At 46.1% G+C, this 17,000-nt stretch overlaps 1 protein-coding gene across 8 annotated transcripts in view; it reads right to left on the bottom strand.

The window, feature by feature from the left end:
* Positions 1-225: 225 nt before the first annotated feature.
* NSDHL (NAD(P) dependent steroid dehydrogenase-like) overlaps positions 226-17,000 on the bottom strand; it is a 39,394-nt gene continuing 22,619 nt past the window's right edge. For all 8 annotated transcript variants that reach the window (XM_033201658.1, XM_033201657.1, XM_033201651.1 and 5 more), the window contains 5 exons: positions 10,637-10,783; positions 6,820-6,948; positions 3,604-3,746; positions 1,890-1,992; positions 226-782 (listed from right to left, as the gene is read on the bottom strand). In XM_033201658.1, the coding sequence (XP_033057549.1) occupies positions 450-782; positions 1,890-1,992; positions 3,604-3,746; positions 6,820-6,948; positions 10,637-10,783 (855 nt within the window). In that variant the 3' untranslated portion in view covers positions 226-449. The remainder of the gene's footprint in view (positions 783-1,889; positions 1,993-3,603; positions 3,747-6,819; positions 6,949-10,636; positions 10,784-17,000) is intronic.

Below are 17,000 nucleotides of genomic sequence, written 5' to 3'. Positions count from 1 at the left end.
TAACAACTTCTGCTTTTCTGCCGGGATATTTTGAAGATGCAGTATCTTGCACAAAGTCTAGAGGCTTCACTCTAGTATTGGTCTGCATGGAAATGGTTCTCCATCACAACTAACAAATGCGTTGTAGCTTCCTACAGCTTCCTTGATGATGTATAAGGACACTGGAATGAAACGTATAACCCAGAAGAGGGGCAAGGGAGGGGGATATACAGAGAGACACGAAAAGACAGAGAACAAATCAGTATAATATGAAGCTGCCTGCTTCAAGAAATCCAAATCCAATTCCATGAAGGAGGATATATCTGTTTTTACTGCCTTTATGGTCATGGAAGTAGTAGGGTGCACTCTCTGCCTAGCAGGAGGAGTCACAGGCTCAGAGCAAACTCATTCGAAGGGTGTTATTTCTTCACTGCACAGGGGAAGGAGTGACTGGTTGGGGAACGTGTCCCTCACTTGACCCTCCGCAGGTGGCGAAAGCTCTGCACGGTCCTCTCCACAGCATCATCCATGGTCACTAGTGGCTGGTAGCCCATGGCCTTTTTGGCCCTCTCGCAGCTGTAGTAGTGGAATGTGCCAGCCAGTGCGACCCGCACGGGTGTGAAGGTGGACTGCAGTTGGATGACAGGACTGACCACCATCACCAGCAGGGACAGCAGGAGGGCCAGGTAGTAGGCCACCCAGTACGGGATGTGATACTTGGGGGCCTCATAATTGAGGCCTGTCAGGATGCGAGACAGGAATGTCCAGAAAGGGATGGGCTCATCATTGGTGATGTGAAATGCCTGGTGGGAGAACAAGAACAAGAAGTTAGAAACACCACCCCCACCTGCCCAAAGTTGAGGCATCTATTAGCCCATGCAGATTGCATCCTCACTGCCTAACTGCTGCAGCGTTCCATGTGGCCTGCCCTCAATTGCACAACTGCTAAGGCGTAGAAAGGGCAGATGATGAAAGTTTTATCTATGAGCCAGGATTTTAAGTGAAGCATAGATTGCACTTGGAAAGGCACATTTGTTAATTCGATAAGTGTTAATCATCATAAAACTCATCTACATATCTTTGGATGCAATGAATTGCTCATATGATATTTCTTGACGGAGTTGGGCTTGTTTTAAATCAAAAGCCACACCCGGGCCAGGCATGGTGGCTCACGCCTGTAATCCCAGCACTTTGGGAGACAGAGGCGGGCAGATCACCTGAGGTCAGGAGTTTGAGACCAGTCTGGCCAACATGGTGAAACCCCATCTCCACTAAAAGTACAAAAAATTAGCTGAGCATGGTGGCACAGGCCTGTAGTCCCAGCTACTCAGGAGGCTCAGGCATGAGAATCGCTTGAATCAGTAAGGCGAAGGTTGCAGTGAGCTGAGATCGCACCACTGCACTCCAACCTGGGTGATAGAGTGAGATTGTCTCAAAAAAAAAAAAAAAAAAAAAGCCACACCCACCTACTCCCAACTTCTTTGAAAGTTATCAGTGGGAAAACGGTAGAGGTTCAGGAGAATAAAAGAGGACCAAACAGCAAGGGAGGGAGAGACCTGAGGAATGAGTGGGAGAAAGGGTGAGGAGCAAGCACCCTGCCCAATGTACATGGGCTCCTGCCACGAGGAGCCATGCCAACAGGTGGGCAGCCAGGTCAGGGGGCCACAGGGGACTGCGTCCTGAATGTCTGTACAATCCCAGCTCATCAGCTCCCCAATTTTGGCTGCCCAAGTGAGGTGATGCTGCAGTGACACCACATGCTCGATCAGAGGGGCTTGACCTTGGCACAGGGGGTCCTAACACAGATCCTCCACGACACAGGATCACAGGAGCAACTTGCCAGCAAATCCAGTGGCAAGAAGAAACCCGCAGAAAGGCACCCGTGCAGAGACGGGGGCAGCAGGCCTTACCTTCCCGCCCAGTGTCAAGTCTCGGGAGAGTTGTTCTGCAGCCAGGATGTGTCCATGGACCACGTTCTCCACAAAGGTGAAGTCCACCAAGTTCTTTCCGTTTCTGCAGGTGCACAAGGGATGATAGAATACGTACTGGGAGCCCCTGCACGAAGGTCAGGGCTGCTCCCAAGTCTCAGCATTTGAGAGACTGTGACCTGCAGAATGGCTGCCACCTCACTTGGCAAGGCCAGTCCAGGCACTCATGGATGCCTGTACTGGTTAAAGATGTACACTGGGCCGGAACTCCTGGGTCTTCAGGGTTAGTGGAATCTGAAAGCTGGGGGACCTGCCCACCCATTCCAGCATGGCCAACACTGGTGCTGTCTCTCCTGTCCCGATTTGGGTCGCAGCTTTTCAGCCCCTTCCCAGGAGACACGGGGCCAACGCCTTGCTCTGGTCTCCCATTTACTGACCAGTCTCCTTGTAATCCTTCAAGGTGACAAGTCAGGGTAGCAGTGAGGCTAAGTGAGAAACAGGAAGGCAAGGCAGAGGGAAAAAGGAGGAAAGAGAGGAGAGAAGGAGGAAATGAAGGAAGAGAAGGCCTACTTGGGAGAGAGTCACACTGTTGTCCCCTGTGGAGGCCCCTCCACCTACGCTTTCCCCGAGGAGAAATGTAATGCCCCCCACCTGCCTTCCAAGATGCAAGGAGAGTCAAGCCCTGGCCCGTGACCCTGGGCCCATTGTTTCCCCTCTGAGCCTCAGTTTCTTCAATTTCCAGACAGGGTCACAAATACCTTCCCAGCTTACCTGAGAGGGTACATTGGACTGAACAGTATACTCTCAAAGCTTCTGTCCACTTGGACCTTGTGAATGTGACCTTATTTGGAAATAGGGGCTCAGCAGATGCAATTAGTTAAGCTGAGCTCATACTGGAGTACGGTGGGCTTTAAATCCAGGGAATGATGTCCTTATAAGAGGGAAATTTGGACACAGAAAGCAAGGAAGACAGCCATGTGAAAGGGAGGCAGAGGCAGGAGTGATGCCTCTCCAAGCACAGAATTCTAAGGATGGCCAGAAGCCAGCAGAAGCTAGAGCAGAGGCCTGGAACAGACGCTCCCTGTGAACCTCCAGAAGGCACTAGCCCTGCCAACATCTTAACTGTGGACTTCTGGCCTCCCAAACTGTGACAGAATCCATTTGTTGTTTTAAGCACTTACTTTGTGGCAAGTTGTTATGGCAACTACAAGAAATGAACACAGAGGACAGTAGACAAGGTCACTGCTATGGCCTGAATCTTTGTATCCCCGCAACATTCATTCATCTGTTGAAACTTCATCTCCAATGCAATGGTACTGTGAAAAGGGACCTTTAGGGGGTGATTAGGTCATGGGGGCTCTGCCCTCAGGAATGGGATTAGTGTTCTCATAAAAGAGGCCCAAGGGAGCCTGTTTGCCCCTCCCACCATGTGATGACATGGTGAAAAGGTGCCACTCATGAGGAACAGGGCCTCACTGGATACCCAATCTGGGAACACCTTGATCTTGGACTTCCCGGCCTCCAACCTGTCTGTTGTTTGTTACCCAGTATTAGGTATTTTGTTACAGCAGCCTGCATGGACCAAGACAGTCACATAAGAAAAGAGCTACAATGCCACTTGGCTCCTGCCAAGTGCCCTCTGAACGCGAGCACAGACCAGGAAGGACTAGGGAAGAGCCGCTGTGGGCTGACTCACCCAATCACGAACTTCATCTTGCCGTTTCTGGCTGTCTCAATTAGGGTGGGTACCAACTGTGAGTCCCTTGGGCCGAAAATGCCATGAGGGCGGATGGCTATGGTTAAGAAATTCTTCTCAGGATCGTTGGCACCCAGGACTGCCTGGAGGAGAGTGGGAGAGGGAGCACATTCATTGCAAATTCCTAGGCCCAAGCCAAGAGAGTGCCTCACTGGGTGAGAAGCACCACTCATGGGGGACAGACAGATGACACACTCTGCTGGCATATGGCCACTGAGCAGTGGTCTGCCTTGAGCTGACAACCTACGTCAGTGGCTGGTATAATTCTGGGCTACTTCTCCACCCTACCCACCCTCACACCAAAATCTGAAAATGCAGGACAGACAGCCGGGCAAAAACCGGTAAGATCAAATCAGAAGGCCCCGGTTTGGGTTCAAAGGCTAAAATCCACCAACACTGCCAGAAGACATGCCTCGGCAGCAGTTTGTGGAAAAGATCTGAAGGTTCTGGTGAACAAGTTAGCCATGAGCCTCCAGTGCCTTGAACTGCACGTGCCGCCCACGTTTCCACCAGGCCAGGTCTGTTCCGGGCAATTCTGAGTACCACCTCCGAGGGGAGGGCTCTGAGAAACCCAAGTGGGCCCAGAAGAAGGTCAGAGAAGGTGAAGGGTCTGAAGACCATGCCCGGAGAGAAACAGGCCAGCAGCTGGGGGGCAAAGGAGGCCGAGACATGTAAAGTCCTCAGAGCAGTGCCTGGTCCAGAGCCAGTGCCCCTGTTGCCACTGTGAGGAAAGGGTGTCTTCTGTGTGACCTCATGGACAAACTAGAACTCAAGAGCCTAAAGTACAGAGAAACGGGTTTTGCCTCAAAAGTAACAAAACTTCCCAAAGGATTTGTTTTATTGCGGGTAAAACTGGTGATCATCAAGGTACCTACCTTGATGGGGCTGCATGCGAATTACACAAGATGGCCCACGTCAGTTGTTTCAGTGCGTGTCTGTATGCTTGGTACGTACGGTTCCTGCTGTCATGTCACCTTGAATTTCTACTCTATGGTAGCAAAGTGCTGGTCTATATTTTGGCCCCAGTGATCTTAAGCTACTCAACAATGGAAAAGCTGCCTCGTTTCAACAGACTCCCAGAGCTGGCCCTCCTCTTCCCGCCGGGCCTCTGGTCTCCACAGCGATGGAGGAAATGACTAAATAAGCCCTCAAATGGCCTCCACCAAAGCTCATCTCTACTACTAAAGGGAAGAGAGGTGAAGGAGTCCTAGCTCCCCATCACATTTGGTTTATGATCAGCAGGAAGGCTATAAAGCCAACAGTGGGTGTCAACCTTGGCTGAAAGGAGGCTCCAGGTGAGTTACTGCTAGAGTCATCTGAAGGCTTTGCTTATTTCCAGTTGAGAACCCAAAAGTTGATATAAGTGAGACACTGATGGTCTGGGCCAAGGCCATCATTTGAAGCTCTTGAGCCTCGGTGGGCTCAGCTCTGGTGGCAGTCAGTATCCGGCATGTTGGGTTGAGAATGCACAGGGCCTCCATGGTGACTGAACTGCCTGCAAGGCGCATGGAGGCTTTAGTACTCCTCGGGCCAAGTTCGAGCACATGGGTGCTCCAAGGAGCGAGATAGCATAGTCTGGAGCCAGGACTGTGGCTTGCCAAAGGTCAAGCCTCCACCCCTGGTCTGGGTGGCCCTTGTGTCTCCCTGTGGACCAGTTCTGCCAGGACTTTCTGAGCTGAAGCAACAGCAAACGGGCTGGGCACAGTGGTTCATGGCTGTAATCCCAGCACTTTGAGAGGCCAAGGTGGGCAGATCATGAGGAGGAGTTCGAGACCATTTGACCAACATGGTGAAACCCCATCCCTACTAAAAATACAAAAATTAGCTGAGCGTGGTGGCACATGCCTGTAATCTCAGCTACTCAGGAGGCTGAGGCAGAAGAATTGCTTGAACCTGGGAAGTGGAGGTTGCAGTGAGCCAAGATCATGCCACTGCACTCCAGCCTGGGCGACAGAGTGAGACTCCATCTCAAAAAAAAAAAAAAAAAAAAAAAAATACAGCAAACAGCCGGGAGGCAGCTGGCTCTCAGGTAGCCAGGTCAGTGTTCAGCTCCAGTTCAGTATGTACTGGCTTTGAAAGAAAACCTCAGTGGATGTGATACACTGTACACACACCTGGGAGGGGTATACTCACAGCTACCCAGCTAAGGTGAGCTATCCCAGGCTCAGGAGCACTCCTGGCCTGCAGCTTAGGATGGCCTCAGGGTGACAATCCCCATCTGTAGCTAGCAGTTGTCAGGGGCCCCATCGCCCAGGCAGCCGGAAGGCTTGGTAGCGACTGCGGCTGACTCCAACCACACGAAAATCAGGTGCCCTCTGATGAAGCTGTTTTGCCAAGTGGAAAAGTACTTTTCCTTAAAATAAAGCAAGATCCTTCCGTTGTTTGTTTTTCTAAGTAAGGGAGGGGGCGAGCGTGCCACTAGGAAGGTGCCTCCAGCCTGATTCCTGTCCGCACACTTGCAACTGCTGTAAATTCCCATAGCAAGGGAGGAAGCTCCCATGGCATTGAGGGTGGAGTGTAGGCTCTGGAGACAGACTGCCTGGAGTCAGCCACCTCCTAGCTGCGCAGCTTTAGAAAGGTTCTGAGTCTCTCCGTGCACCACAGTCCTCATCTGTAATCTGGTGATGATGGGATAACTGTGACCTTTAAACAAGGAAAATACTCCTGGAAAACACTCAGAACACAGGGTTTTCTGTTCTCATAGTATTTTTTTTTTGGAGACAGAGTCTGTCTCTCTATCCCCCAGGCTGGAGTGCAATGGCACAATTTCGGCTCACTGCAACCTCTGCCTCCCACGTTCAAGCGATTCTCATACCTCAGCCTCCCACGTGGCTGGGATTACAGGCGCCTGCCACCATGCTGGGCTAATTTTTGTATTTTTAGTAGAGATGGGGTGTTGCCATGTTGGCCAGGCTGGTCTCGAACTCCTGACCTCAGGTGATCCGCCCACCTCAGCCTCTCAAACTGCTGGGATTATAGGCTTGAGCCACCATGCCCGGCCTCTCACAGTATTTTTAAATTTAATTTCACCCACAAATTTTACATCTCAAGTCAGGTGCGTAGGCCTCAGAATATGAACTTCATAAGTTCATAAACATTTTTCTTAGGATTCTAAACCCTTCAGTCTGCTCACTCAACCAGTTCCAAGGTACATACCTTCTCCTGTAAGATCTTAGTCTCTGTGTAGTAGTCAATGGGTTTCATGGCATAGGGAAGGTCTTCAGTTCCATTCTTGATATCGACGCCCTCAAAGCTGACGCTGGCACTGCTGGTTAAAATGAGTTTCTGACAGAGGAAGGTAAGAAAAAATAAAAGTCACAAATTATCATGATTCAAACAGTGCGATGATCCTGTATGAAAGAGAATCAAGGGGCATCCCTTCGCTGCCCTCGCATTCGAGGCACTGCAGAAATTATTTGCTGCAATGCCTTTGCTTTTCAGGCCTTCTTAAAATAATCCAAAGATCACCATCTTCTGCAGCTATGTGGATTCCAGACACACTTTGGTATTACATTCTAACCAAGCGTCAAGAGATCTTGGTTCCAAAACAAGGGCTAACACATTTTGTTTCTATCCCATCACACCTGAGAGACAGAACAGACTTTCATTCACGGTACCTCACTATGACAGTGATTCTCTGTAAGTGAAGGGCAGCCCGCAAACTTCTAGGAAGATGTCTCTTTGAAAAAGATCACTGGCTATTCTGATAGTGACCTGGCCATGTGAACACACATAGGAATACACACACCACACGACCTCTTAAGAAATGCTATTCTAAAGGAAGATGCTCTCTTATGAGGGTCCCCAGCATCCAGCCTGCTGGTTAAGAGTAGTTCATCCAACACCGGACACCATTAGCATGAATCATATCGTTCCCACTCTTATTCAACATTGTATGGGAAGCTCTAGCCAGAGTGGTAGAGTAAGATAAACAAGAATTTATAATGATTTGAAAAGAAACTGAACTTCCATCACTTGCAGATGAGAGAAAAATCTACACAGAAAACAGGCAAATATGTAGAAAATATTAGAGTTCGGCAAAGTTGCTGAATTAGAAATCAATATACAAAAATGAACTAGTCTTATATATTAGCAGTAATTGGAAATGTAATATAAAGTTATTAAATAACAAAAAATGAAGTACATACAAATAAATTTAACGAGATATGCAAAATCTTTACGAAGTAAAGTATAAAACTCTATTGAAGACGTTAAAGAGCGAGATAAACAGAAAAATATCCCATATTTATGGACAGCAACACTCGATATGGGAAAGATATCGATTCTCTCCAAAATTACCTACAAGTTCAATGCAATTACAATAGCAGTCTCAGCTGGCGTTAGCAAGGAACTGGTTAAGCCAAATATATGTAGAAGAACAAAGGGCTCAGAATAGCCAAGTAAAGTTTGAAGAAATTGGTTGGGGGGTGATTTATCTACCGTTCACTGAGACTTATCCTAAAAAGGCAGAGCCTCTCTGCATGGGCAGACAGGGAGGTCAATGGGGCAGAGGGGAGAGCCTGGGAATAGGCCCATGCAAGACACAAACACCTAAGACATGCTGCAGATGGTGTGCAGCAATGCAGAAAGACGGATTATGCAATAAATGGCACTGAACTGATTATACACATGGCAAAAAGTTAGATCTCTATCTCACACCATATGCAAACATAAATTCCTGGTGGATTAAAGACTTAAATGTGGAAAGCAACACTTAAAACCTTTGAGAAAAAAGTACATTAAATAATGTTTTGATCTCAGTGTTGGAAAATGTTCCTGTTCCTTCAGTACAACACAGCAATCGCTTTCTGCACTCATACATACTAAGCTACTCTGCCCCTTCAGTAAATGAACCAGTTACATATGCCAAGATGAATAAAGAAAAACATAACGTTGGGGAAAAAAGCAAGTCGCAGGAGGATCTGTTCAATAAGATATCATTTTATAAAATCTTATAACATGCAATCCAATACCTTATATTGGTTACACATGGAGCAAATGGAAATAAACCCAAAGTCAGAATTGCTACCATAGCTAAAAGAGGAGAGCAATGGCATCGAGGATGGGCACACATTACACACGCCAGTAATGTTGTTACTTAAATACTGTGGTGAGTGGAGAGGTGCTGTTTTCTTCTCAAATCCTGTTTATTTTATTTATTTATTTTTAAGAGACAAGGTCTTGCTCTGTTGCCTAGGCTGGGGTGTAGTGTTGGGATCATAGCTCACTGCAGCCTGAAAATCCTGGGCTCAAGTGATCCTCCTGCCTCAGTGTCCCGAAACAGTTGAGGCTACAGGTGCATACCACCACACCTGGCTTTTAAAATTTTTTGTAGAGGTGGGGTATTGCTATGTTGCTCAGGCTGGTCTTGAACTCCTGCACTCAAGTGATCTTCCTGCCTTGGCCTCCCAAAGTGCTGAGATTACATGTGTGAGCTGCCACACCTGGGGCGCAAATCTTTTTTGTATGCCAGGAACCTTCCATTTAACAAAGAGCAGCAGGGCCCTTCCCAGGGCTCCAGTTACATCAGCATGACAGTGCAGAGTCTGGGACTTGGAGAATCTGCTTTGACCCCACCTCTCCCATTTACTAGCAAAGAGACATCGTTTAGCCCCTGGTTACCTACGGAGGAGCTAATTAGGTGATAACTGCAGCAGGGCAAAGCATCTTGTCAACTGCTAGGGGTCAGTTATAACTGATCTTTTCCAGGGTCCAAGCCCAGAAGAGCTCCAACCCTGCTGGGCTGGTTGAGGATGCTGGGGACGCTGGGGACCAGCCAACAGTGCCAGGAGAGGTTGCTGGGAGAGGAACCCCCTGGCTTGCTTCAATCTTTTCTCTTAATTTATGCAGTACCTGTGGCATGCGTCCCTGTGAGGGTCAGGATGCTGAGCTGACAGGGAACTGTTTTAGCCAGTGGCTGGAGTCCTATAAAGACAATTCTAAGAACCAGGATTGGTAACAATGCAGCAAGCTTCAATGGGTAGAAATTTGTATCCCCTCAGGCCTGAGTTATAACACGTTTCTATTGGCTAAGGGTAAACACAGTTTGCTTTTCTTTTAAAATACAAGCAAGGTCTGGAAAACAATGTGGTGGTTCCCCAAAAGGTTAAACATAGAACTAGTATATGGTCTAGCAACCCTACTTCTGGGTGTATGCTCAAAAGAATTGAAAACAGGGACTTGAACAGATATTTGTACACTTGTGATCACAGCACTAATGTTTACAATTGCCAAAAGGTGAAGACAACACAGATGGCCATTGATGGCTGAATGAATAAACAAAATGTGATCCATCCATACAATGAAATATTGTTCTGCCTTAAAAAGGAAGGACATTCCGACACATGCTACAACATGGATGACCCCTGAGGACATCATGCTCGGTGAAATAAGCCAGACACAAAAGGACAAATACCATATGAGTCCACTTCTGTGAGGTCCCTAATAGTTGTCAAACCCACAGAGACAGAAAGTAGAAGGGTGGTTGCCAGGGGCTGGGTGGGGAAGGGAGATTGGGGAGTTGCTGTTTAATGGGTATAGAGATTTATTAGGGAAGAAGAAAAAGGTTTAGAGATGGATGGTGGTAATGGCTGTACAACATTGTGAGTATGCTTAATGCCACTGAACTCTGCACTTAAAAATGGTTAGGATGGTAAATTGTATGTGATATATATTTTATCACAATAAAAATATAAGCAATGTCTAAGTTCTGCAGCTCTTTAACTGAAGGCTAATATTGCCTTGAGGTCCTCAGACGTTCTATTTGTGTGCAGTTAGAATATTACATCTCAAATCAGCCTTGGCAAGCAGACTTTCACGATCCCCAGTGACTCCAAGGTAATTTCTAAGATCTTCCCAACACTTGAAGAAGCAACCCGGCCTAGGCCCAGGAGACTGCAAGAACTACGACCTTACACCCTTAGAAAGGGCTACCACACGCTCCTGATAGCACTCACTCCAGTTTTCCCCTTACCTGAACCCCAGCCTCTTTGCAAGTTTCAATGACATTCTTGGTGCCAAAGTAATTCACTCTATAAAAGAGTTCCTTGTTGTTACTGGATGATGGGGGTGATGCACAGAGGAAAACTGTGTTTACACCTTTCAGAGCTGGGTACAGATCCTGGAAAAGCAAACAAAGACAAAATAATCATTCCTGCTTGGACAGGTCAACGGCATTCCCACGTTTTCACTCTCCAACCTGTGGCTTGTAGGTTCCTTGTCTCATAATTCTATAATCAATATGGAAATACATTCTCATAAAAAAATCAATGATACTGAAGTACATGGGATGGAAACCAAGTTGTCCCTTTAATCACCTTCTCCCTACTAACTAGTCCCCAATCAAAAGGGGTTTGGGGCATGAGAAGTCTGTGGGATCCACACAGAGGCAACATCCTTTTGGGTGGTTCAGGGCAGGCACCTAGGGGGTAAAACTCCCCAGGAAGGTGAACTCAGATAGAAACTATGAATCATATGAAAAAGTTCCACACCATTAAAGACAGCAAATAGCCAATAAACAGGCATATTCCTTCCTGCGAAACTAGACACAATACGGCAACCTGAAAGGGATTTTTAAAACAGGTCTGTTTGATTTACTGCTAAAAGGAACAAGAGCTCCTGAGAGAAATGGCTGATTGCAGATCTGGGACAGGAAATACAGAAGATGAACCAGGCACACCTTGTACCAGAGAGTGGAGGATGCTAGCTAGTTAATACTACTGGGGTCATGTTAAAAGCACTCAAGTGCCAACCTGAAGAGGTTCCCACTGGGCAAAAAATGGACAGCTTGACCACAAGTAAGAATAAAAATTCTTTCTGAAACTGGTAAATAAATGGAAAGAACCAAATATTTATTCTGCATAAGGTATAAAGATTAGAGCTACTAAATGAAGACTAATAGCATGTCACCATTTTGTCAAACCTTAATTAAGTAATAGGATCTAAGTATGATTCATGCTTGTCACCAAAAGACAATTATGACATGTGCCAATTAATATTTGCCACAATTCCTCTCTCTACATACACACAATCATATATTTTTCTTGAAACGAGGCAAGTAAGTTGCAGGCATCATGCTGCCTCTAAACGCTTCACCAGGTATTTCCTAAGAACAAAAGCATTCTCCTAAATAACCATAAAACAATGATCACACTCAAGAAACTTAACAGATATGATATTCTTATCCAATAATTAGTCTATATTCAAATTCCCCCAATTGTCCCAATAGTGTCTATTATAGCCTTTTGGGGTCCAGGATCCAATTGTGCATGACATGTAGTATTTAGTCCTCATGTCTCTTCCATCTCTTTTAATCTGAAACAAATTCCCATCTTTTCTGTCTTATTTTAATGCTGCCATTTTTCAAGGGTTCGGGTTGGTTATTTTATAGACTGTCCTTCAGTTTGGATTAGTCTGTTTCCTCACAATTGGATTCAGGTTTCATGGTTTTGGTAAGAACACCACATTAGAGGCAGTGTGCCCTTCTCAGGCAATTACCTCAGGAGGTGGAAGTTTGTCCCACTCTTGCCGATATTAAGTTGGAGCACGTGGTGATGATGATGGCTGACAGATTCCAGCCATCGAAAAGGTACCTTTTCCCTTGCAACTGATAAGTAATCTGCAGCATGTTAATTCTACCAATTAACCTCATTATTTATTGATAGTCCCTGCCTGGAACAATAATCAATATACTGAGTATAAAATGGTGACATTCTGGCCGGGCACGGTGGCTCAAGCCTGTAATTCCAGCACTTTGGGAGGCCGAGATGGGTGGATCACGAGGTCAGGAGATCGAGACCATCCTGGCTAACATAGTGAAACCCTGTCTCTACTAAAAAAAATACAAAAAAAACAAAAAACAAAAAAACTAGCCAGGCGAGGTGGCGGGCGCCTGTAGTCCCAGCTACTCGGGAGGCTGAGGCAGGAGAATGGCATAAACCCGGGAGGCGGAGCTTGAAGTGAGCTGAGATCCGGCCACTGCACTCCAGCCCAGGCCACAGAGTGAGACTCTGTCTCAAAAAAAAAAAAAAAAAAAAAAATGGCGACATTCTAAGTCTTGCCGTCCAGCCTTTTAATTCATGGCCTTTATAGTCATTAGTTGGCACTCCTCTGTAGAGCTTCCCCTTCTCCCTGATCCCAATTGTTCTTTTCAGTATTTCTATGGACCCATGGATTCTTTTTTATTTCATTTTTTTGAGACATTGTCTTGCTCTGTTGGCAAGACTGGAGTGCACTGGCACGACCTCGGCTCACTGCAACCTCCGCCTCCCAGGCTCAAGCAATTCTCCTGCCTCAGTCTCACAAGTAGGTGGGATCATGGGCATACGCCACCACGCCTGGCTAATTTTTTTGTATTCTAGTAGAGATGGGGTTTCACCGTGTTGGCCAGACTGGTCTCGAACTTCTGACCTCAGGTGATCTGCCTGCCTCGGCCTCCCAAAGTGCTGGGATTGCAGGCGTGAGCCCTGCACCCGGCCCATGGATTCTTTTTGAAATCAAAATGCATTGTCATCCACTACTGTTATGTTTTGCGAGGCTCAAAATGCTCAAAATGTCCCAAATTTGGCCAGTGGAAGCCCTTCAAGTTGGCACTTGTATCTTCTTGACATGTCCTCATTCATTCTGTGCTAAGCACATGTCCCAGACTCATTTTGTGCTGCCCTTGCCCTAGGGTCCCAGAATGAGCAATTTCCCCAAGAAGCTCGAGTTCCTTCTATGAGAAATAGTGTACAGAACCCAAATCTGAGCACCAGGCATGCTTATTACTATTGGAGTATCAGAAGTAATAATACTCCAGAGGGAAAAACTGAACCAGAGTCCGATCAAATCTTTAGCCCAGTAGAAACATAATAAAAAGTCACAGTGACTTAAAGTTTGTAGTAAGTAAAAAGAAAAAGGTGAAAATAACTTTAATGAGATAGTTACATTCCATTCCTTTTTTCTGTACGTGGGTTTTGAAATCTGGTGCGGACTTTACACTTACAGTGCCTCTCAATTCTGACTCGCCACATTTTAAGTGCCCAATAGTTGCATGTGGCTAATGGCTGCCTTAATGGACAGCGCCATCCCAGATCTACCAGTATACAGAAAATACTGGAGGATAGAAAGGCATGTTAAATGCAATGGGGATGTAATCAGCAAAACCCAGACTGTGGGAAATACTACAGCACCATAAACATGGTTTCTACTAAATATCAGTTATTCAATAAATAGACTGAAGTTTAAAAAGATGAAGGGAATTGTAAATTAAAAGAGAGCTATATATTTCAATCAAATCCAAAGTATTGACCTTGCTTGGTTCGTTATTTGGAAAAACAATAATATAAAAACATTTGTAAGACTTTCAGGGATATCTGAACACTGGCTAGATACTAAGGAACTACTGTCAGTGTTCTAAAAAATAATCCTTATCTTCTAGCGACAAATACTGAAATATTTACAGATAAAATGATATGATGTCTAGGACTGACTTCAACATAATCTGAGGGGGAATACAGGTAAAACATGATTGGCCATGAGCAGATGAGGAGAGGAGGAAATCTCCTATGAAATAATACAAAAAGAGAAAGAGAAGGAATGCAAGAAAGAGAAGGAATGCAAGAAAGAGAGGATAAGAGACAGCTAATACAATGAAAGACTACCATACGTCCAGCACGGCTTCCAGAAAGAGAGAAAAGAGAGAAGAGGGGTAGAGTTAATCTTTGAAGAATTTTCTAGAAATGAGGAAAGACATTCATCTTCAGATTGCAAAGGCCTACCAGGTGTTGAGTAAGATTTAAACTCAAAACTAAAACCCAAGCACTGATATATTCTCTATAGACTATAAATGATAAAAAATAAAATCCTAAAAGCCATGAGAGGGAAAGCCAGACAACCTACAAAGGAACAACGACCAGCTTGAGAGTAGACTTCCTGTCAGCAACAGAAGATGCACAAGACCAGGGTGACTTTAAAAAGTGTTACGAGCCGGGCGTGGTGGCAACAGTGGCTCACACCTGTAATCCCAGCACTTTGGGAGGCCAAGGCGGGCAGATCACCTGATATGAGAAGTTCAAGACCAGCCTGGCCAACATGGTGAAACCCTGTCTCTACTAAGAATATAAAAATTAGCCGTGGGTGGTGGCGGGGGCCTGTAATCCCAGCTACTCGGGAGGCTGAGGCAGAATTTCTTGAACCGAGGAGGCAGAGTTTGCAGTGAGCCAAGATTGAGCCACTGCACTCTAGCCTGGGCGACAGAGCGAGACTCCATCTCAAAAAAAAACCAAAAGTGTTATGTAATACATACTGTGTATATAAAACTATATAACTATATATACATAAACTTCATCTATATGTATGTATATCTGTCTCTCTCCACTGACTATAAAAACACATTTAAAAAAAAAAAGAAATGGGGGTCTTGTTATGTTGTCCAGGCTAGTCTTGAACTCCTGGTCTCAAGTGATCCTCCCACCTTGGCCTTCCAAATAGCTGGGGGACTACAAGTGCATACCACCACACCCAGGTGAAAGTACATTTTAAAAGTCCTTCCCGGCCGGGCGCAGTGGCTCATGCGTGTAATCCCAGCACTTTGGGAGGCCAAGGTGGGTGGATCACCTGATATCAGGAGTTCAAGACCAGCCTGGCCAACATGGAGAAACCCTGTCTTTACTAAAAATATAAAAATTAGCTGGGCGTGGTGTTGGGCACCTGTAATCTCAGCTATTAAGGAGGCTGAGGCAGGAGAATCGCTTGAACCTGGGAGGCGGAGGTTACAGTGAGTTTAAATTGTGCCGCAGTCTGGCTAACAGAGCAAGACTCCGTCTAAAAAAATAAAAATAAAATAAGTCCTTTCCTCCCATGTCTTTCACCCACATCACATCCACCTTGGACTTAGCTTAGATTTCATGCTCCACCTGTACCACCTTTGCCTCGTTCCCCTCTCCCTTTATTAAATTTGTCTAGCAAGCTCCAACCCTGGTTAAATGCAACTTGCCCCTTCTCCATGCTGGCAGCTGAGCAGCTGAGTGTAGCTGGAGAACAACATGGCATGCTGGAGGGTCTCCCTTGAAATGTGTACGCAAGGAAAGCTGGAAATAATATACTAGCAACAACAGCATGGCAGCTGGGGAGCCTTTGGAGAGAAGTTAAAGCTTGCTAAGGATTCTCATCTCCTTTGGGGGGACAAAGCAGTGATCAAAAAACAAAATTCCTGCTTTCATGGAGCTTACATTCTATGGTAGAGAGGACACATTTCAGAGATCTCCTCTGCTCTGTATCCGCTCATGGTCAATCATGTTTTAATCAGGACAAATAAGTAAATAAACAAGTAATCTAGAGGATGTCCGCACTGGCAGGTGTTATGCAGAAACTAGAGCACAGTAAGGGAGACCAGTGGGGGCTTGTTCCTTAGCACAGGGTGGTTGGAGATTTACAGGAAGTTAGGGAGCAAGTTCTGTGGTTCAGGAAGTGCATTCCTGACAGAAAGGACACCAAGTGCAAAGGTCCTGAGGCAGAAACTTGGCTGGTGGCCAGTGTGCCTGGGGCAGAGCCATGAGGCGGGTGTGGGAGGAAGTGGGCCAGACAGGTAGTAGGGACGTGCGGTGCAGGACCTCATGGGTGATTACAGAGGCCTGTTTGCTCGACACAGGACTGGACGCCACTGGAGGCTTTTGTACAGAGGGTGGTGTGATCTGATTTATCCATTAAGAGTCCCTCTAACATCTAGGTGAGAGAGTGATGGTGGCTTGCACCAGGGTGGCAGCAACGGAAGGGGTGAGAAGTTGCTGGATTGGGGATCTATGCTGAGTGGAGTCAACAAGATTTCCTGATGGATGGGATGAAGGGCATGAGAGAGAAAGCAATCAGGCAGGGATGAATCTAAACTTTTTGGTTGATGGAACTGGAAAAGCAGAGTAGGCCATTTATGGAGATAGAGAAGACTTAGCAGAAGTAGTTTTGCTGTGGTGGGGGAGAGGCTTGCATCAGGGAACCAGGAACTTAATTTTGGATGTAGCAAGCTTGAAGTGTCCATGAGGTATCCAAGTAGGGATGTCCAGCAGGCAGCTAGAGATATATATATACACACACACACACACACACACAAACACACACACATATACACATACATATATACATATATACACATATATACACACACATATACATAAACACATACACACACGCCTGAGAGAGCTAGGGGTTGGAGATAACAAGCAGGGAGCCCATCAGCTTCTAGACAGTAATTAATCCATGAGATGGGATGGAGTCACTGGGACACTGTCTAAACTTGGAAAAGAGAGTAAGTCCTGGAGCCTGCAAAGTTTAGAAATGACAGTGATCAGCAGACAATCACTGAG

This window comes from Trachypithecus francoisi, unplaced genomic scaffold, assembly GCF_009764315.1.
Source record: "Trachypithecus francoisi isolate TF-2019V2 unplaced genomic scaffold, Tfra_2.0 Lachesis_group6, whole genome shotgun sequence".
Taxonomy (NCBI): domain Eukaryota; kingdom Metazoa; phylum Chordata; class Mammalia; order Primates; family Cercopithecidae; genus Trachypithecus; species Trachypithecus francoisi.
Note: the sequence above shows the minus strand (reverse complement) of the source record. Positions and strands in the feature narration are given on the sequence as shown.